The sequence below is a fragment of the Lutra lutra genome, chromosome 13 (genome assembly GCF_902655055.1).
Source record: "Lutra lutra chromosome 13, mLutLut1.2, whole genome shotgun sequence".
NCBI lineage: Eukaryota > Metazoa > Chordata > Mammalia > Carnivora > Mustelidae > Lutra > Lutra lutra.
Genome location: NC_062290.1, coordinates 78,596,836 through 78,618,359, shown reverse-complemented (window position 1 = coordinate 78,618,359; position 21,524 = coordinate 78,596,836). Strand labels below are relative to the sequence as shown.

At 48.2% G+C, this 21,524-nt stretch overlaps 1 protein-coding gene across 7 annotated transcripts in view; it reads left to right on the top strand.

The window, feature by feature from the left end:
• Positions 1–21,524, top strand: part of ASTN2 (astrotactin 2) — a 1,447,326-nt gene that overhangs the window by 875,322 nt on the left and 550,480 nt on the right. For 5 of the 7 annotated variants that reach the window (XM_047699295.1, XM_047699296.1, XM_047699293.1 and 2 more), the window contains one exon: positions 8,478–8,585. The exons of the other annotated variants lie outside the window; for them this stretch is intronic. In XM_047699295.1, coding sequence (XP_047555251.1) covers positions 8,478–8,585 — 108 coding nt within the window. The remainder of the gene's footprint in view (positions 1–8,477; positions 8,586–21,524) is intronic. 7 annotated transcript variants of the gene reach the window in all.

The window sequence follows — 21,524 nt, the reverse complement described above, 5'->3', positions numbered from 1 at the left end:
AAATTAAAATTTTAAATTAATATATTTTTCATTACACACACTCAGTGGAATCCACACTAAATATCAGCAAAATGTGTATAAATTTACACAAGTGGAATCTCTCGTTGCATTCTTTGCTGTATACTTTTTCCCTCAATGATGTATCATGGAGAGGTCTACACGTCAATAAATATACATTTATATCACTGTATTTAACACCCTCATGTAAGTCTATTTTAAGAGTATACCATTTTTTAAAAATCAGTCCCCTTAAAAATGGGCCTCTAGGTCATTTCCATTTTTTTCTGAAATAATTAACTATCATGTTTAATTATTCTTTACCATAAGGATTTTATTAACCATAATGATTAATTTTAAAAATTCAACGTGAACCCCAAGAATATTTCCCAGTCCTCCTTCCTGGGGCATCAGGTAAACCAGAGTTGGCATCTGGGTCCTTCCACTTGCTGGCTGTGTGACTGCAGATGAGGAGCATCGTGTCGTCAGCCTCTGTCTGGCACATTTGGAAGGATAGCGATGGGGTAGTCACCTCTGGGCAAAGTGCCTGGCCTACAGCAACACCGTGCCTGGCCTACAGTGACAGGTAGCGATTGTGGTCAGAGCCTCTTCAAGTGGGAGATGCGTATGAACATCTGTGGTCTAGCCCTAGAGCTCAAAGCAATCATGAGTTGTGTGGTTTAGGGGGCGTGGGAAGTTTTAGCCGCCTTTGTCTTCTTCCCATAACTGGCACCATTTGTATTCCCCGGACGGTTGGGGGTCAGATGGGTTTTTGCATTTCCAAGCTACATATTTCTCTATCTGGTGCAGTTCTGGGCAATCTAAAAATGCAATATCACTGTCACCAGCTCGAGGAAGACACGGAGCCTGAATAATTTAACATGTCACCACCATCCATCATGATACCAAGAGCGCGGGAGATGGAGTGTGGAGGGGTGGGCCTCCCAGGGGCTGGCACAGCAGGTTTGTAGAAGGGCAGCACAGTCAGAGAAGTAGCTTTGCAAAGAAGAGCAATGAGTTAATTCTTATAGGGCCAGGAAAGACCAGGCACCCCCGATCCTGCTCTAGACTTTCCCATAACGTGACTTTCAATTTGTTCAGATGCCTTGATATGCCCCAGAGCAAACCTACCATCAGGTCCTTTGTTTGCCATCAAATATCTCTCCCCTCTTGGGAAAGCCTCTAAATACCTCTGCATATCTTCATTTATTTATCAGTAAAATTGAAATGATTCTTATGTAGAGAGGGCTTAGCATCGTGCCTGGAATATCCTAATTGCTTCCTCCCCAGAAAGTAAGCTGCTGAAGTCAGGAAGGTTTTGCCTGCTGCATTCACTGTTGTATCCTCAGTGTCTAGAACACTGGCACGGAGTGGGAACATGGCCGGTAGTTGCTAAGTGAATGAATAAATGAATGAGGGAGTGTCACGATTACTTGGGGTGGCCCCTTGGGCCAGGGATCGGAATGCCTCAATTCAGCCCTGGGCAGCATGGCTCTCTAACTCCCCACTCTGTGTCCCACCATGCCTTCTCCCTGTCTCTCACTGGTCCCAGGCCCCCCATTCTGTGATGTTACAGAAGGCCTCTTTGTTTTAGCATTTTATTTGTTGGGGTAAGATTCATACAACATAAAATCAACCACGAACTATTTTAAAGTGCGTAATTCATTGTCATTTCCCACACTGCTAAGTTTGTGCAACCACCACCTGTGTCTGGTTCCGAGACATTTCCATCACCCCAAAAGGAAACCGTATATTCATGGGCAATCACTCTCCACTCTTCTCCTCCATCCACCCAGCCCAGTCAGCCACTGCTTTTGGTCTCAATGGATTTACTCATTTTGGATGTTTTGCATAAATAGAATCATGTACTACGTGACCTTTTGTGTCTGGCTTCTTTCCCTTAGCACGATGTCTGCAAGGTCCATCCATGTTTAGCAGGTGTCAGCATTCCTTTAGGGCTGAGTAACATTCCCTCAATATGCCCTCGTGTGGATACACCACATTTTGTTTTGCCGTACACAAGCTGATGAACATTTGTGGTGTTTCTACCTTTTGGCTAGTATAAATAGTGCTGTTATCAACGTTCGTGTGCGCAGATTTATTTGAATTCCCTGTCTTTAGTTCTTTTAGGGCATGCCTATGGGCAGAATTGCTGGGCCCCGTGGTGATTGTGGGGTTAGCTTCGTGAGGAGCTGTCAGACCAGTTCTCACAGTGGCTGCACCATTTGATATCTCACCAGCAACGTAGGAGGGTTCCCGGTACTCTACAGCTTTTCTAACACTTGGTATTTTCTTATTTTTTTGATGATGGCCCACCTCCTGGCTGTGTAATGATATCTCATTGTGGCTTTGGTTTGCGTTTCCCTACAGACCAAGGACTTATCTTTTCACGAGAGCACAGGGTTAGAGCATCAGACGAAAGTCACTCAAAGTTGGGGACCCCGCCATTTGTCATTTGTGTGATCTCTGAGAAGCAGCATTGAGGACCTGCGGGTCGGCTTGCCCCGCAATGAAATCGAGGTGATGCTTCCCTCCTGTGCCCCTTGTGATGTGTAGACAGGCCACTGCATCTGAAGTGCCCTAAGCAGTACTCATCACACTAGAGAAGGGGCCTTGCCCGTCTTCTTCAGGCTCCATTCTGGATGGTTCAGGACCAGAGGAACCGGAGCCTGTGGAACAAGGGCGAAGGAGCTGCTGGTTCGTCTCCTCTCCTCTTGCCAGTCTCGGGCCCTTCTCACATTCCCTCAGCCCGAAATGGAAAGACATGAGGATTCCTGTATAATTAATGGCTGCATTTTACTTCACTAAATCACCAATTTCATATTAAAATACTAGCAGAGGGGCCCTTTTCTATCTGTCTGAATCATCTCCAAGTCCGTGTGTAATTGGCCTGTGGCCCTTTTGGACTAGATGGATGCCGAGAGGCTATAGGACTTGGGTGCCTGCCACCTCCCCAGGATGTCACAGAAAGTAGAGTCCTCCCTCCCCCATCCCCAGCAGCATTTCTTTTCTCCTGTGAAACTCAGGTAAACATCAAATGGATGAGGCCTGTGCCCTCACCCTCACTTTTTTGGTGTTTATGCTCTTTACACACATTCTGTCATTTTCCTCATAATGACCATGTAGGCTAAGGAGTTTTGTCTCTCCTTTTAAAGATGAACTCAGAGAGGGTAGGTGCTCGCCCAAACTCACACAGCTAAGAAGCGAGACCTCAGATTAGGACTCAGGTCTGACCCCAGCACAGTATCATATTTCTACACAAGGGCATTACCGCCGTGGCTCATGGATGACATTCATGTAGAGACCTGCTGGACCCCTAGGGGCCTGAAGATATAGCCAATGGTTCTTGTCTTCTGGTGGAATCTGAGCTATCCCATTTCTAATGCAATTCACATTTTTTAAAAAAGATGCAATACTTTATTGGGGTCTGTGACTTACTCATCTCTCTCTGTGCCCAGATCCCAGCCCTTAATTATGCTCCATGATACCTGTGGTCCAATGCATCCGGAAGTGTGTTCCCTGATAGGCATTTGCTGCAGATAGTCTGGATTGAGGGGTGCTGCACACCTAAAATACAGACTGGATTTTGAAAACCTGTCATGAAAAAAATTTATAAGGTATTTTAATGTGGATCATTTTGTGTGAATTGCATATTAAAATGATAGTATTTTTAGTGTATTGGGTTAAATAAATTATATTCTGAATTGATTTTACCTATTTGTTTTTTCCCATTTCTTTTTTTTTAAAAGATTTATTTATTTATTTATTTATTTATTTATTTATTTGAGAGAGACTGAGAGCATGAGCTCGAGCAGGGGAGGGGTGCAGAGGGAGAGAGAAAGGGAGAGAATCTCAAGCAGACTCTCTGCTGAGTGTGAACCCAATGTGGGGCTTGATCTCACAACCCTGAGATCATGATCTGAGCTGAAATCAAGAGTCAGACGCTTAACCCACGGAGCCACCTAGGTGCCCCTGTTTTTTTCCCCTTCTCATGTGGCTGCTAGGACATTTAACATGACCTATGCAGCTTGCATTCTACTTCTATTGGACAGGTTGGTGTAGCAGCAACCTCTCTGAGTTTCAGTTTCCACTCTGGAAATGGTAGCTTGGTACCTACAGCTGAGGTCAACAGCGTGGGAGTGGAGAAGGACTGGAGAAGCCTTCCTAGTAGTCAGGGGCATGATGTCCATGTGCTTGGGCATGTGGAATGGTGGAGATGGCCCTAAGACCGAGTTAAGCCTGGGGTGTCTAGGTGGCTCAGTGGGTTAGGCCTCTGCCTTTGGCTTAGCTCATGATCTAGGGTCCTGGGATCGAGCCCCGCATCAGGCTCTATGCTCAGCGGGGAGCCTGCTTCCGCCACTCTCTCTCTGCCTGCCTCTCTGCCTACTTATCATCGTCTGTCAAATAAAGTTTCTAAAGAGAAAAAAAAAAAGAGATCTAGCTAAGCCTGAATGGAGTTCCTACCAATAGTACAAGTACAGAGGTCCAAGCGAGGAGCTTTGAGAAGAGGAAAATGTTCCCTGGTTTTGGTGGGGGGGCACATTACACACCTGCTAATCCTTGCAGGTGAAATCAAGCTTTTATCACTGCTCTGCCTATGTGCACACACATGCATACACACACACAACGCGTGTGCACACACAATGTCGCAGACTGTTTTAGCCACGAGGCCGGCTTTGCAGGGAAGCCGACCCGATCCCGTCTCTGCTCCCTCACTTCCCACCTCACAGCAGCTCAGAGATGCAGCTTATTCATGTGGAAGACAAGGCATGTAATGCCTTCCTCATGGGCGTGGCTGTGGACATTCAGGGAGCTATCTGCATATTTTACTGTGCGCGGGTTTAGAGACCAAGGGAATAGACTCTACAGCCGTTGCCGGGATGTGAATTGTGGTTCTGCTACTGACAAGCTGTGTGACCCTGGGCACATTACTTAATTTCCTCGTGTCTTCATTTCCTCATCCATTAAAAAGAGAATAAAAGTAGTAACCTCCTTCTTAGGGTTATTTAAGGATTAAACAAGTCGATATGTGTAAGGGTTACAACAGTGCCTGGCAGAGAGAGTGTTAGGCAGTGGTGAGCTTTTCTTTTCTTTCTTTCTTTTTTTAATTGTGTTTGAAATGTGTGGTGACTTTCTCTTACCCCAGCTAGACTGTCCCAGGAGGGAAAGGATCCTGTCTGAGTCCTGCCTGTCATGTTCACCACAGCAGGAGCATAGTAGGTCATTTGTTTGGGAGAGGAAGGAAAATGAGAAAGGGGGGAGAAAGGATTTCCTTGAAATGTTTTAAATAAGAGGGGGGTGGTGGAGATTGAAGGGGATGTGGGGGAGTCTGAGGTGGACTCCTGATAGGGACAGAACCTCCCCTTTTTCTCTGCTGCCCAAAACATAGTAGGAAGAATGACAGGTGCTCTCTGTACATAAAGTAACTATTTTATCCAATGCCTTCATTTTCCCCTTGGCCAAGAATTATGTGTAGATGAACAAAAATCCTCCCTTCCTCCCTTCTTTCCTTTCCTCCCTCCCTTCCTATTCCATTCTGTTTCCTTCCTTCCTTCCTTCCTTCCTTCCTTCCTTCCTTCCTTCTCCCTCACTTCCTCCCTTCCTTCCCCTTCCTCCTTTCCCTTCCCTCCCCTCCCTCCTCTCCCCATCCTTCTCTCTGTCCTTTTTCCCATAACAGTAGAATATGTTAATGGAAGTTTAAAAAGCCCTCCTGACTTTTGAGACCTTTGCTCTTTCCCTGTTTCCAGAATGTCCATGGGGCCTCTGCCAACTCCACTTCAAAGCAGAGCCTTTAAAGAAAGAGCTGCATTTTGTAGAATCTGGAGTCTCCTGCTGTCTCCAGGCCCTACCCTTAATTGCTGGATGTTGGGGGTGTTTATACTAAGGGACAGGGACAGGCCAAAGACACCTTCCAGGACAAAGATCTGACATTGTTGTCTCCTGTACTCTCCCATCTATGACAACACACTGTCTCAGGGAAGGGAGAGGGTAGATATTAATCTTTCCATGTTACAGAGCTTTACTTTGAGAGGCAGTGTCAAAAGTGGTTAAAAATTTGAACTTGGGGGGCGCCTGGGTGGCTCAGTGGGTTAAGCCTCTGCCTTCGGCTCAGGTCATGATCTCAGGGTCCTGGGATCGAGCCCCGCATCAGGCGCTCTGCTCAGCAGGGAGCCTGCTTCCTCCTCTCTCTCTCTCTCTCTCTGCCTGCCTCTCTGCCTACTGGTGGTCTCTGTCTGTCAAATAAATAAATAAAATCTTTAAAAAAAAAATTTGAACTTGGTTGTTGGTAACATGTGGATACCGAGTCCAACTTCACTCATTATTAGCAAATCCCTTTTGTTTTCTGAAACATGGTGGTTTCATCTATAAAATGGGCCACAGTATACTTCCCTCCAAGGGTTTGGGTTCGGAATGGGTGGATGAGAACTTGGTGCCCTGATGCTGAAAGGACAGTCTGCCCTCCCTGAAGTTCCCTCTTGATTTATTTCCAGGAAAGCACTTTACATCCTAGAAAGCTCAAATGTGGAGCTGTACAGACTAGTCCTGAATCCCAATTTTAGAACTCATCAGCTGTGTGACTCTGCCCATGCGTGTCTTTGTGTCTTTATTATCCAGGTTGTTAATTGCACTTTTGCTCTGAGGATATCGTGATGAGGATTGTAGGCAGTAATGCATCGGCATCTTCTAGGCACGTAGCACGTCGCTCAACGCGCCACTGGGATGAAACAATGAAGGCACAATGACCATATTTTAGGCAGAGTGTCTGCACATGGGATTTCCATAGACTGAATGCCCTCCCAGAGAAATGCCATAGGGAACACGGCTTTGAGTTGAGCCATGTTCCCCACTGATCTATGTTTGTCATTTCCTTGGGTAGGATTTTCAATCAGGTAATAGGTGTGTATTGTGCTTGATTCAGAAGATACAAAATATTTGGAGGGGAGAGTGGTCTCCCTCTCTGCCCTGCCTTCAACTACTTCTTCATCCAGCATATCCGCTTCCGCCGTGAGTCTCCTCCCAGACTCAGGCTATGGATGTCAACGTCAGTGACCAAAGATCTGTACCCAAACCAAAGGCTCCCTGTTTCCCTGCCCACGATGCTCCCCACCATGCTCTGAAGCTCTCCCTGCACTGTCTCCTCTCTTGGGCCAAGACTTTACCAATGCTTTACTGCCTCTCTTCCCACATTCTGTGCTTTTTCATTAACAATAAATAAATAAATAAATGCACAGAGAAAATAAAAAAATATATATATCTATATTCCTCTCTGCAGAATTAACTGCTATTCATATTTTGGCACATTTCTTTCTGGCCTCTTATCTTGATCATTTTTGGAACCCACTGTTCATTGTGTGTCAATGCGTCACCCGTGGCCCCACATTCCTGAGTGTGTCTCTGAAACCCCTGTTGCTCCCCTCTCTTCTTTTCTATCCACGCTGCCCCCTGCCTCACCCAGACCCTCATGCCTCTCACCAAGGGATCCCTGAGCCTCACAGCTTCCTGCCCTCTGCGGCACCCACTCTAAGACATGGGTGCCATTGTCATGTCCTTCACGTTGTATGTGACTAACAAACACATCCGCTTGCCTGGGACCCTCCGTGATGCCCAAAAGCCGACCTCCATGTGTCAGTGGAGCTTCTATCATGAGGCTCCCGTGGTCCTTCCCATCATCTCTCCACTCGCTGTTCCCCTGCCCTTCCCCAGCCCACGCTCCCCTTTCCCCCCCGGGGTTGCTCAACTCTTACCTTTCCCTGGAACTCCATTCTCTGCCACTGTAGCCCCATTCATCCTTCCAGCCCTGACTTAAATCCCCCTTCCTCCATAAAACCTTCTCAGGTCCTCCGTGTTGGGATGGATTGCTTTCCCCCATATTCTCAGCATCTCATTGTGGGGAAAAACATAACCATGAATTAGGTTAAAGCCTCCTTAGGATCCCATTTGTCTCCTGGACTAGCTTATGATCTGCCGGCTGGCAAGACCTGGGCTGTATCTATCTTTGTACCTCCAGTGTCTGGCTCTTGGCTTGGCATCCAGGAAGCATTGCTTGAAATATATGTGAAATTAAGTTGCCCGAAGTGTTTTCGTAGAGGCAGGCTCATCATTACTAAGTGACAATATAGCTATCAGTTAGTTAAGACCCACCACAAACCAGATATTTTATGTATCCTATCTCCTTTCATCTTCATAGAAACCCTACAAGGTCAAGAGTTATTGTCCCCATTTTATTAAGAGAGAACCCAGGGCTCAGAAAAAGAAGGTGTCCCCTCAAGGTCACAGAGCTCATGGCTGCGAGACCATGGTTAGAACCCAGATCTGCCTCACCGCAGAGCTCCACCTCCCTCCGTAAATCATGCTCCTCCTGTGTCACTTGGGATTTACAGAAAGAAGCCTGGGGACGGGGCTGCTGATCTTTGGGTCGGAGGAGGGATTTAACAAGCTCCAGGAGGCTTACGTGACTAATGGGTTGCTCTTCCTTTCAGGCGGCATCAGCTTTGGGAGAACCAAGGGGACTTCTGGTTCAGAGGCCGACGATGAAACGCAGCTGACCTTCTATACGGAGCAGTACAGGAGTCGTCGCCGCAGCAAAGGTAAGGAGTCCTGGGGAAGGTTCCAGAACCAGTGTTTGTAGGAGGAAAGCCTGGAAAGCAGACTCCATGCTCCGTGACAAACCTCAGCTTGTCTTCGACCCCGTCCCGACGCGGTTAACACAGCCTGGCATCCGAAACCCCCTCTAGACTTGGCGTTGGTCGTTTATGGCCTCCCCTTCCGTTCTTTATTTGCTTTCCGTCCTACCTCCTTCCTCAAAGGATTTGGGGAAGATTTTTTTAAGTTAATGCAGTGAAAGGAAAAAAAAAAATTCCAGCACTGGAATGAAGTAAGTAAAGGAATCAGATGGAAAGCAAAATAGGAATAAGGAAAATGATTCAAACCCAGGTTGGATCGAGGCAGGGTGATCCCTGGCGTACTGTGGTGCGTAGTTCTTAGAAGGGGCTGGCCATTTCATGCAGAGCTTTAGCAGTCAACGTGCAAAGGGAAATGGGCTCAGCGGTAAAACATGCAGCGTCTATGGGATAGAAGCATTTGTTCAGGAAACTCTTCTTACTGGCCACCAAGACCAGAGGGCAGGTTCTCTAGTATGTTCCTCTAAAGGGGACTCCTTTTGATTTTCATGAGAGTGTCTTCACCAGGTGAAATCCGTATCCTTCTCTCTTACAATGACCTGGTAAGGAGTCATCAGAAGCGGATGCAGGACTCCATAAAGGGCTATGCCTTGGGGCTGAGGTCCACAGTTCTCTGATGATCGCACATACTCCGAAGGGAGAATAGGGCATGTTTCAGGCAATCACCTGTGAATGTCATTGCTCATCCCTGAGTATGGATGGGGAAACATCTAGTTCAAGGTTGCAGTCTTGGAAGGGAACGGGGAGTGGGAGGTGGGGGGTAAAACATGTATTCCATGTCAGTGATTAACAAGAGTTCCAACGGCTTAGACCTTTGAGGGCTTAGACCCAGAAAGAAGTAGTCAGGGTCCTCTGGCAAACGTGAAGGCAATTCATCAAGACATGTGGCCCTCTCACCTCTGCACACAGCAGGCTGAAGAAGTTCCTGGGGTAGGGAAGAGGGAAACAATCGCTCATTGTAGAACACTTCTGCGTGTGTTCCGTGCATGCCTGGTGGACACTTAAAGGGCATCGGTCACATAGCTTACCCTGGGCCACTTTTGCTCTTGGGCAAGTTATCTACCTCCCCTACACCTCAATTTTATCATCTGTGAAATGGGCCTCATAATCGCCTCATATACTCAGGGATGGATTTTGGTTAAGTTATATAAAATGTCTGATGGGGGCACCTGGGTGGCTCAGTCAGTTGAGTGTCCACCTCTTGGTTTCAGCTCAGGTCCTGATCTCAGGGCTTTGGGTCTGAGCCCTGTGTGGGTGTCTGTGCTCAGTGGGGAGTCGGCTTAGGGACTCTCTCCCTTTGCCCCCTCCCTACTCTCTTGTGTGCACTCCCTTTCTCTCTCTCTCAAATAAATAAATAAATCTTTAAAGAAAATTTTCATGGCACCAGGTACATACTAAGGGCAAATAAAATAGACCTTAGTAATGCCAATTCAGTTCTCATTGTGGGTTTCCCTGTGTCCCCACTCCTGGCACCTTTCACTGAAAAGACCCTGTGCAGGGAGTAGCTCTTATGACCCATCAACTGGGAAAGTTCTGCAGCCTCTGCAGTGATTGGAACAATCGGGCCTGCCTCTCCCTCCTCCCCCAGCTTTGGCCCCCTGGTATCTGCTGCGTTGATTTTGAAGTTGGTGATGGATGATTCTTGATCTGTCTTCTCCCTCCCCCAGTCCAGCAGCCAGAATTAGAGCTGGGGAAGTTGGTAGGTCTCCTTTGCAGGACTGGGCTGTTGACAGCTAATTGGAAAAACATCCATCACGGAGCACACCCCTCGTAAATCGGAGCTAAACTTCAAAAAGAAAAGCAAAAGCAAGCCCCAGGATTCCAGATAAACAGTTTGGCCCGATGCCTCCAAAAGCTGCAGAAGGCCAGGCTATGCTTCTGGCTGAGTGATGGGGGGAGGCAGGGGTGTGATGCATCTACCACCACCACCACCACCGCCCCCCCCGTGCACATCCCCCTACCCCCCACCAGCTCTCCTGCCAGCCGAGTGCTGCTGCTTTGTCCCTCTGATTGTCCGCAGTGCTGAGTCCTTCTCTCTCTGCCTGTGGTTTCCAGCCATGTCTTCCTCTTCCTTCTCAGGCCGCTGGGATGCTTGCTGGCCTATTTGTTTCATGTTCTTATTCTTGTTCCTGTCCTCTCCTTTTCCTCTCTCCTTCCTCTCTCTCCTGCATCATGGGTTCCTTCTCTTCATTCTTCTCTTTCCTTTGTTTTCTTCTGCATTCGCTCTTTCTTCTTCTCTCCTTATTACCTTTGTCTCTTGTCCCCCCTTCCTACCGCTCCCTCCTCTTCTCTCCAACTCTTTCCTGGTGGATCCTTCCTTCCTCTCTCCCTCCTTCCCTCACGTACTTCAAATATTTGTCAAGCACCAACGGTGTGTCTGACACTCTTCTAGGCATTGGGGACACAAATCAAACAACAGTTTTTAAAAGACCTGTCCTTGTGGAGCTTGCCTTGTATCAAAATATAAATATGTTCGATGGGGACAGATGCTCAGGAAGAACACTGTAGCAGGGAAGGGAATTGAGAGAGTCTGAAGGAGCTGCCAGTTTCAATGCCCTTCGCATAGGCTCCTCTGCCCTCTTTTCAAGGTCACGGAAAAGCCTTCCTGACACTGTGTGTGGTGGTGTCACGGTTATCAGTTCTGCTGGTGCTCGGGTTCTTTGTGCAGCACAATGAATCCGGGGCCCCGTGCCTATTTCTGCAGACACCACGGTCCTCCCCTCGAAGGGCTGTGACCCTTCCTTGCGGTTTCTTGTATGTGTAGGAGAGTTGAAGCATCTTCAGCGCTCCCTGCCCTCATGGGGAAAATGCACAACACAAAAGTGACCTGGGGAAAGTTTGGGAGCCCATGGGCGTGAGAGAGTCTTGGATCGGAGGAGTGAGAACTCGGTGCTTACAGGGAGCTGCCAGTTCCAGCCACGCCACCGACCAGTGGCGTCTTCTTGAACATGAACCTTAATCTCTCTGCACATCAGTGTCCTCTTCTGACAAGTGAGGCTAGGGAAATTAAAGCTCTAGGGGGTGTTGTGAGGTTTAAAATCAGTTCGTGTCATTCGAGCTCACAGGCAGGGGTGAAGGAGGGAGACAAGATGTGTAGGTGGTAAAGGGAGCTAAGTTGCCCGGGAAGGAGCACCGGGACAGGTGTGTGGGCAGATCCCCAATCTGGGCCAGCGCTGTGGGACCCCATGCAAGTCATTCCACCTGTCCAGGTGGCCTGTCTTTTCTCTGAGACCTGGGAGAGGCCCAGGTCTCTGAGGTCCCTTCATCATGCGGGCAGGACTGGCTGTTCCGAGAATCCCCTGTTCATGAGATGCACTGGGCACCTGGCCTCATTTGCACCTTGTCCTGCCCCCATCCCACATGCTCTCTTCCTGCCTGTTTTCTCTTTGGAGAGGTTGTCTGTCCCTCACCTTCGGTGACTTCTGTCATCCCGTTGGCCTATGCCTTCACCGCCAGGCCTGCCCGAGCTCCGCATGCCAGCCCTCTCCCCGGCCTCTGCCACCACCATCCCAGCAGCTCTTTTTTCCACATGCAGTGAGCTGGCGGCTCCCTGCAGAGTCCCCGACCACGCAGGCCATCCTGGCTGTCACAGGAAGAAGGTGCTAAAGTGCAATGAGGCGGGGGAAGAAAGAGATAGAACATCCAGGAAGGGCACATCTCTACATACCAGTTTGTTGGAAAAGTGTGACCTCAGAGCGTTGGGAATCCATATTCATTCACCCTACCCCCTTCAGTTCCAGCTTGCAAACAACCCCAATCTAGGGGTAGGTGGATTGCAATTAGGGTGTTAAACTGTTGCCACCTCTGAGGGTTCGGAGGGAGTCAGTACTGTGGGGTCATCTGATAGCATCAGGAGCTGTGGTTTCCAGTTCTGGACGGATTTGCCAGCAGTTCTCGGTATGACCTTAGCCACCACCTTGGCCAAGTCACTGCCTGAGTACGAGTCTCACCTCCCCAGTCCACAAGTAGAGGTTGAAAAGGCGTGCTCAAAAAGCAAGTCAGTGAACGTTGGTGAAAGTCTTCCCGAGGGCCACAAGTGGTGCTGGGCAAGGTAGTACATATGTGGGAAGACAAAGTGGAACTTGTTCTCTGGATGGTTCCGATTGTTCCAGCTTTGGGAAAAAGGAGAGAGAGAGAGAGGAACGCTTGAGAAATCTGGGAGGGCTTCCTGGAAGAGTGGGAACTGGAAGCTGACCCGGGGCTCAGCCCTGTCTTTGTGGCTGTGTATTCATCCATGGGACAGGAGCCAGTAGTCTCCATAGTCTTGGCTTTAAAATGGGGTGGCCATCGCACCCCCTTGGGGTGACTGTGTGGATTAAATGGGACCATGAGCATGTCCTTGGCAACTACAATGCCTAGCATCAATCCCCCTCCACCATCACTGTCATCCCAGTCCCTGTCACCTCCATCCTTTGTCTGGGACTGCTAAAATCCCCTTCTCAACCATCTCACTTACTGCATTCCAGTCCATTCTCAACCCTGCAGCCAGATCGTTTTAAAAATGTAAATAGGGGTCATGTTGCTTCTCTGCTTAGAAGTTTCAATCACTCCTTTTGCATTTCGATGGATGTGTTGAGTGGTCAGTCACCCATTTCCCCAGGGCTCTGTGTCCTCCTGCCACCCAGGCTTCTTCTCCAGCACTCCCACATGTGCCACGAGAACTTTCACAGACGTTCTCTCCTGGAATGCACCCTCCACGCCCTGCGCCCCTGCCCTTTGTTTCACTGTGACATCTCCACGAACATGGCATGTCTTCAGTCATGCCATCCCACCTTAATTCCTGTTTCACTCTACAGTAGCGGCTGTGATCTTACCCTTCTGCAGACTTCCTCATCATTGTAATTTACATTTACCAGCATGTGCTCTGGGGGGATGTTTGGTATCCTCCAAGAGCTGGAAGCATCACGAGGATAGGCACATGGCCATTTGTACCTAGATGTCCATCTCCAGCACCAAACACAGGGATGGGTCCAGGGTAGGCACTGGGCTAATATTTTCAAATGAATGGTTAACGAATGAATGAAAGAAAGTCCTGTCCCAGTGTCTTTATTATTATAAGTGCCCAGAGCACATGCTGCTTTTCTGTCTGCCCCTCTTACCTTTGCTCACTCCATTTCCACTTGCAAGAGCGGAGTCTGCACTCCTTTCCTCTTCTCTTTTCTGCTCCTGGTGAGCAGAATTGAGGCCTCAGCCCTGTCTGTTCTTCCACTTCAAGGCCCCAGGGAAGAACATGCCGGGTAGTGGGAGGAAGGCTTGAGTACTGAGATTGGAAACCCACTCTGTGTGGTTCTTTGAGCATACTTGGAGTATGTGCAATTTGAAGGGATGTCACAAGTTCAGGAGGTTCCCCAGCAGAGAGGGATACACCCAGGGGTGATGGTAGAGAAAGGACATGGAGTGGGAGGAGAAGGAGAACATCTAATGGGGCTTTCCTACCTCGGTTTCTCTGTAGCATGTCCCACAAGAGACGTATAAATGGCATCAGATTCAGCTCGATCTGGCTGTGAATCCTGGCTTTGCCCCATCCCCTTGGTGTGGCCATGGTGGGCTTTTCATTTCTGAGCACGTCCTTCTGTATAAAATAGAGCTGTCAACACCCACCTCCCAGAGTGAGCAACTCCAGAGATGGGAGTTTCCAGGACTCAAATTCTGTTCTTTCTCCTGAAATTTCCCTTTCCTTGAAAGCATCCTGAGCCCAAAATTAAGTCAGCTAAAATTTCATTTTTGGCAATAGGAGCTCCTGGAAAGAGATTTGTGATACATTCTGAGAATCAACCCTGGCTTCCGTGAGTCTTGGGGTTTTTTTTTATAAGGGAACTGAGACAGTCATTCAAAGGTGTCTGGTATAGCCAGGTAGAACACCATGAGCAGAGAACCATCGTAATCGATATGGCGAGTGGGCAAAAAGAGAGACAAAGAAACTAAGAAACAAAGTCTCTGTGGGTCTGGTAGGGTTTCCACAATCAAGAGTCAGCCACCTCTTTCTGTAAAGGGCTGATTCATAAACATGTTCGTCTTTGCAGGCCTTGTAGTTACTGTTGGAACTCCTCAACTCTGCCATTGTCCCTTGAAAGCTTCCAAAGATAACACGTAAATGAAGGAACACACATGTGTCCAAGGAAATGTTGTTTCCAAAACAGATGTGGGTCCAGATTTCACCTGGGGCTCACAGTTTGCTGACTCCTGCCCTGAAACCTCCACACCATAGAGGGGGCCCTCATCCGTAGGACCGCTGCCAGAAGCATGAGCGAAATCTCACAATGCCTTGTGAAATGAATCTGATTTCATTTCATGCATGATCTTGCTGCCTAAAGGAGTCTATCTGTCAAGCACAGAGGTCTGTGTATGGTCAAGGAAATAACCATTCAATCCATCACTTGTCTGGGCGCCGGCAATTCTGCCCGTGTCCCACAGGATTAACTAATGAAGTAGCTGGAGATGATAGATTCCCGCTGGGCAGAATTTCACCTTTATGAACCAGAGGTAGGGAATGTGTACTGAAGTCTGTAACCCTACTGCTAACTTGCTCAGTGACCCTTGTGAAGCACGTGCCCTCCAAGGGCCTCAGTTTCCCCATCTGTCAAACAAGGATATGGGCATCTCATGCCATCCGGTCTGAAGCTCATTGTAGTCTAACTCATATTTATGGAATCAACAACCTTACTAAGCAGGATGCTGGGCATTGTGGGAACAGGGGCCCTGGGCCGCCCAGCCTCAGGTGGTCGTAAACTCCTAGGGGGTGCCACGGTTCACACAGAGAAGCGGTGCTGATCAGGAGAAGCTAGTGTATAATAGGAGGTCCAGATGAGAAGGCAGATGGCCTGTCCCAGCCCCAGGCACAGTACTGAGCTGCAGACAGAGCTGCCACAGCTGCTGGATGATTCCAGCAGCGCGAGTACCTAGCGTGGGCCTCCCGGCCTAGCTCTGCGTGGGGTGGCTCTGTGCCTTGGGCTACTGTCTCTCCCTTCTGAACCTTGCTCTTCTCATCAGCTGGTTGCCCAGCCAGTTTTAGAAACCCACATCTTCTTATTCCCAATCTCATGCACTTTCCTTTAGGCTTTGCCAGTTAACTCCCCAGCAGAGACAACGAGAGCATAAGTGCCCCCCCCACCGATTTTGCCTCTTTCTTTATTTTAGTTACTTGTTTTAATTCAGCAATTCTTAAACTGAGATTTTCTGTCACGATGAGAACTCTTGAATCGTTAACAAAACCTTGTGCTCATCTGTATGGATGTATGATATTTTTTCTTTGTGCTTCTCCCCAGCAACACAACACACACACACACACACACACACACACACGTACACACATGGTTTAATCCTCTTTTAGAGAAAGAGGACAGGGGAGTGAAAATTCAAGCCCTGTCTGCAGGAAAGGAGGCCTTTGGGATTGAGGGTAGGAGACTGTGCAGGTGGCGGTGGGGGGTGGGTGGGCGTGGTGTGGAGACTCCCGGGAATGGGCATGGGGTGGAGTGAAAGTTTGACAGAACAGGACCTGCATAGTGTGATGGCAGAGGCTACGTGGTGCAGAGGGGAAGGGGGGTGGGAGGGCCATAGATGGCAAGAACTGGGAAGAGCCTGAGTCTGTGTCTGGAGACAGGAGCAGGAGGCATGCCTTGATGGCTGTGGTCCCCACCCCACCCTTTATCTGTCCTTTGCTATCAAACCACAGGGTTTTTCCAGTCCTAAGAAAAGGACTTGTAACATTTTATGTAGAGAGAAACCAAAGCTCAGGAAAGGGAAGCATTTTCCCCAAGTTTACAATGTTGCCTTTTCAAATGGCAAAGCAAATGGGTCAACATTTTTAACAGTCATTGAATCTGGGCAAAGGGTATATGGATGTTCTTTGTACCATTCCTCTCCTTGCCGCTTTGCCATCGGCTTGAAATTCCTTCTAGACTAAAAGATGAAGTCAACAGTTGTCCTTTTCGGGTAGTGGTAGGATTCTGAAACAGCAGGCGGGGGTCCAGATCCTTGCTCTGCTGTTTCCTAGCTGTGTGACTTAGGGAAAGGCACTTTCCTTCTCTGAGCCTGTTTGTCCTGCATAAAGGAGGACAAATCTAGTATTCATCCTTCTACTCTCCCTTAAGCTCGGCATGAGGATTAAAGGAGATAATGTGTGCACAGGCCCTGTTTACTGAGAGGGCCTGACTCGTGATCACTGTTGACTCAATGGTAACCAGTGAGGCACAGCAGAAAGACGTTATGGCCTCTTTTCCAATGTGCTGATCTGCACATTGGTCTTGCTTCTGGGAAAAACAAAACTAAACAGAAACAAAAACAAGACTAAACATTTTCAGTAAGAACATAAATTTGATGGGGATGACTTCCTGGGGACATCGTGATACGGGTTTTCCCTTTGCCATCCTGGCCCCTCGCCTCCAGTCAGCCCCTATGGCAGGCGCATCTGCTGGCTGCTCACTCTAAGCCAGCCTTCAGGGCACATCCCTAGGACCTGCTACTAGAAAAGGCCAAATAAACACCAAAGACAGAAGGATTGGTATTTAATCATTCTCTAAGCCTTTGTAGCTAGAGTGACCTGGAAAGAAGGCCTCCAGTGCCCAGGCTGTGGAGGGAGGGAGTGGTGTCAGGGATGAGGGATAGGTGTTCCTGGTATGCAGGGGATCCAGGACTGAGAAGCAAGGCTCCAAAGTCCTTATTTCTCTCAACCCCATTGGCTCAGCTGGCCCCCTCCTCCCTGCCCAGCAGGGACTCCTAATGAGGATGGCATGACAAAGTCTTAGCTGGGGGCTCAGACTTGAGAGCTGGCCATCAGGGGTAGGATTGTCAGGTGATCCAAGCCGTGGACATGGGCATGGGGAAAGCAGGGACAGGTAGGATGGGGTGGAAAGCCAGGAAGCAGGAGTGTTGGGTGAGCTGGGAGGGAAGTAGGAAGACAGGGACAGAGAAAGGAAGCACCAAGCAAAACCATACCATGGCTACTAGAAGTTTCCAATCTCAGGTGTTTGTTTGTTTTGGGCCTCTGGTTCTTGTCTGTCAACGAGGGAGGCAAAACTTGACGCTCTCTAAGTTCTTGTTGGCGATACCATGCTGAGTGTCCATGATAGAGATGTAGACAACCAGGAGGGAGGAAGAGGAAAAGAAAAGAAGAAACAGCGTGGGATTTCTTGAGCTCTGACTACGCCAGTCTGTGCTCCTGATATGCATTGTCCCATAGCTTCAGAACAGGACTGTGAGAAGGGAGGATTTTCATCTTCATTTTACAGATAAGGACACTGAGTTCTAGACAGCCATGAAGGGAAGGGGATTTGAACTTAAGTAGTTTGGTTTCAAAATCCGGTCAGACCATTATGTGATTGAGGAGATGCGTGGAACTTACGAATCATAGTACCTGGAACAAGGTGTGCGCTAGGACAGGAGGTCGACACCCGCATCTGTGCTGGTGCAGAAAGCCTGATCAGATCCCAGACAGCTTCCTGGTGTCCTCTCTAAGCCCTCCATGGACCACCTGCTCTGGCAAGAGCTAGGGCCAGGAACAAGAGTGGTCGGAACCAGCTCAGGTGCTAGGAAGTTAGCTCAGTATGGAGGACAAAGGTGGCATCCATGGGGGGGCGACCTTCCTGGGCACCGCCAACGGTAAGGGTCCTGATATCGGGTCCAAGGAGGAAAACATGGTAGAACTTTAGTGCTCTATTGGAGCCATCCCATACCAGTTTGTAAGAGCATCCTGTGCTTTTCATTCCCAACTCCGCTCTGAGTGATGTCACATTGGTAGCTTATCATCAGCCACTGTAAAGGTATTCACACCATGGACATCAGCCAATACAGCAGTGCAAGCTTCCCCTTCCTCCTCAGAGAGCCCGTTGTTAAGCATTTACCAGCTCTCCATTGAGAAGAACTGTCAGTAAGAAGGAAGACTTTAGGGGCGCCTGGGTGGCTCAGTGGGTTAAAGCCTCTGCCTTCAGCTCAGGTCATGATCCCAGGGTCCTGGGATCAAGCCCTGCATCGGGCTCTCTGCTCAGCGGGGAGCCTGCTTCCTCCTCTCTCTCTGCCTGTTTCTCTGCCTACTTGTGATCTCTGTCTGTCAGATAAACAAATAAAAAATCTTTTTTTTACTTTTTTTTTTCTTTTCTTAAATTTTATTTTTTATAAACATATATTTTTATCCCCAGGGGTACAGGTCTGCGAATCGCCAGGTTTACACACTTCACAGCACTCACCATAGCACATACCCTCCCCAATATCCATAACCCCACCCCCCCCTCTCCCAACCCCCCTCCCCCCATCAACCCTCAGTTTGGTTTGTGAGATTAAGAGTCACTTATGGTTTGTCTCCCTCCCAATCCCATCTTGTTTCATTTATTCTTCTCCTACCCCCTTAACCCCCCATGTTGCATCTCCTCTCCCTCATATCAGGGAGATCATATGATAGTTGTCTTTCTCCGATTGACTTATTTCGCTAAGGACTAGAGGAACCCTCTAGTTCCATCCACGTCGTCGCAAATGGCAAGATTTCATTCCTTTTGATGGCTGCATAGTATTCCATTGTGTATATATACCACATCTTCTTTATCCATTCCTCTGTTGATGGACATCTAGGTTCTTTCCATAGTTTGGCTATTGTAGACATTGCTGCTATAAACATTCGGGTGCACGTGCCCCTTCGGATCACTACGTTTGTATCTTTAGGGTAAATACCCAGCAGTGCAATTGCTGGGTCCTAGGGTAGTTCTATTTTCAACATTTTGAGGAACCTCCATGCTGTTTTCCAGAGTGGTTGCACCAGCTTGCATTCCCACCAACAGTGTAGGAGGGTTTCCCCTTTCTCCGCATCCTCGCCAGCATCTGTCATTTCCTGACTTGTTAATTTTAGCCATTCTGACTGGTGTGAGGTGATATCTCATGGTGGCTTTGATTTGTATTTCCCTGATGCCGAGTGATATGGAGCACTTTTTCATGTGTCTGTTGGCCATCTGGATGTCTTCTTTGCAGAAATGTCTGTTCATGTCCTCTGCCCATTTCTTGATTGGATTATTCTTTGGGTGTTGAGTTTGCTAAGTTCTTTATAGATTTTGGACACTAGCCCTTTATCTGATATGTCATTTGCAAATATCTTCTCCCATTCTGTCAGTTGTCTTTCGGTTATGTTCACTGTTTCCTTTGCTGTGCAAAAGCTTTTGATCTTGATAAAATCCCAATAGTTCATTTTTGCCCTTGCTTCCCTTGCCTTTGGTAATGTTCCTAGGAAGATGTTGCTGCAAATAAAAAATCTTAAAAAAAAAAAAAAAAAAGAAGGAAGAATTTAGGCACAGGCTGGGCTGCGAGGACCATGTTGTAGAAAGAGTCTAAACCTTCAGATATTTTCCTAGGGGACAGTGCACTGGGAGTGGGACAAAGCAAACCCCAGAGTCCAAGGGTCCGTGCCCTGGGTCTCTTTTCAGAAATAGAGGACAGGGTCCGCTGGGGAGGCTGAATGTTTAGGGCCCGAGAAGGAGTTTGGACCCTCTGGTGCTACCCACTCGAGGGAAGGACAGTCCTCGGACCTGGGCCAGGTCAGAGTCAAGCAGGAGAGGCGTCCTCAGCTGTGCAGTGAGAAGGACTGTTGGAGCTACATAGTTCTGTGACCCAGATGAATCTCAAAATCGCTTGGAAAGATTTTTAAAAACACCATTTGCAAATAACACTTATCTCAGACCCATTACCTGGGAATGTCTGGTCAAGGGGTGTGAGTATTCGTATACAATCCTTTCCAGCTTCTCATTTTCAGCCACAGTTGAGAAAACCAATCTACACTTTCCTTGACCTATTAGCCGCCAGCACACACACCTGTTCCTCTTTTGGCATTGGGCCCCCATGGAGTGCACCCCACACCCTGTCGTTCCCAGGCTGGGAACCTGAATAACAATTGTAGGAGGAAGGAGGAGAGGCTACAGCAACCACATATTTATCCAGTTCTGCGTTTGTGCCTGGTCCCTTGCTTAGTCATTCATCTTCCTACATGATCAGTTACTGCCCTGGTTTGTGAATGTAAAAGAATGAAACAGACACCAGGCAGAGTGATTTCTCCAAGGTCACAGAATCAAAATGATCTTTCAGGTCTGAGGCTTGTCCCCCATTTTGTTTGACTCCAAAATCTGATGTCACCACACCCAAGTATCGGCCTCCAGGAGCATCTTCCCTCTTATCGTAACTCTTGCCCTGGTAGTTAGCTGTTTGTGATTTGCAGTAGGTGGATACCTTCTTCTGGAAGGTTCTGATCGCTCACGCAGGCTTTCTGGGGAAGACTCTAATTTCTCTCAGGGAAGGATGAGACTGGGAGTTTGGACTTCTCTTCCCGAAAGAACAGTCAAATGCAGAAACCCAGCTTTGATCTACACCTGAGTTTGGCCCTATTTAGGGAGACGCTAGAGAAGAGAAAATTATGTTTTCAGAATTGTTATGGTCTACAAAGCCTTCTGTCTGATGTCTCTCTGCTCTCCCTTCTCTCACACCTTGGAAGAAATAGACATTGTTTTTTTGTTGATGGGTTTCTTTTTTTCTTTTAATGATTCCTCCCAGACTACCTCTCCCCAAACCCCCAGAAACATCAAGTATGCCAAGCATCATGTTGGCAAAGGAGGGTTCCCTGAATGCAGAGAGGGAGGCAGACAACTTCAACCCGCCCCCCCCCAACAATCCAGCGATGGTCCCTGAAATATTGTTTAAACTGTTCTCAGTTCTCCTCCTCCCTTGTGATGCCAACCAGCTCAGCACCTGACAGCCCAGCCCTACATTGAAGGGAGGGAGACGGCTGTCAGGAATCAAATGGGAGACCAAAGGCGATAAAGCAAACATGTCGTTTTTAGTTGCTTACACTAGCGAGAAGGAATAATCAGTCTCTCTTGC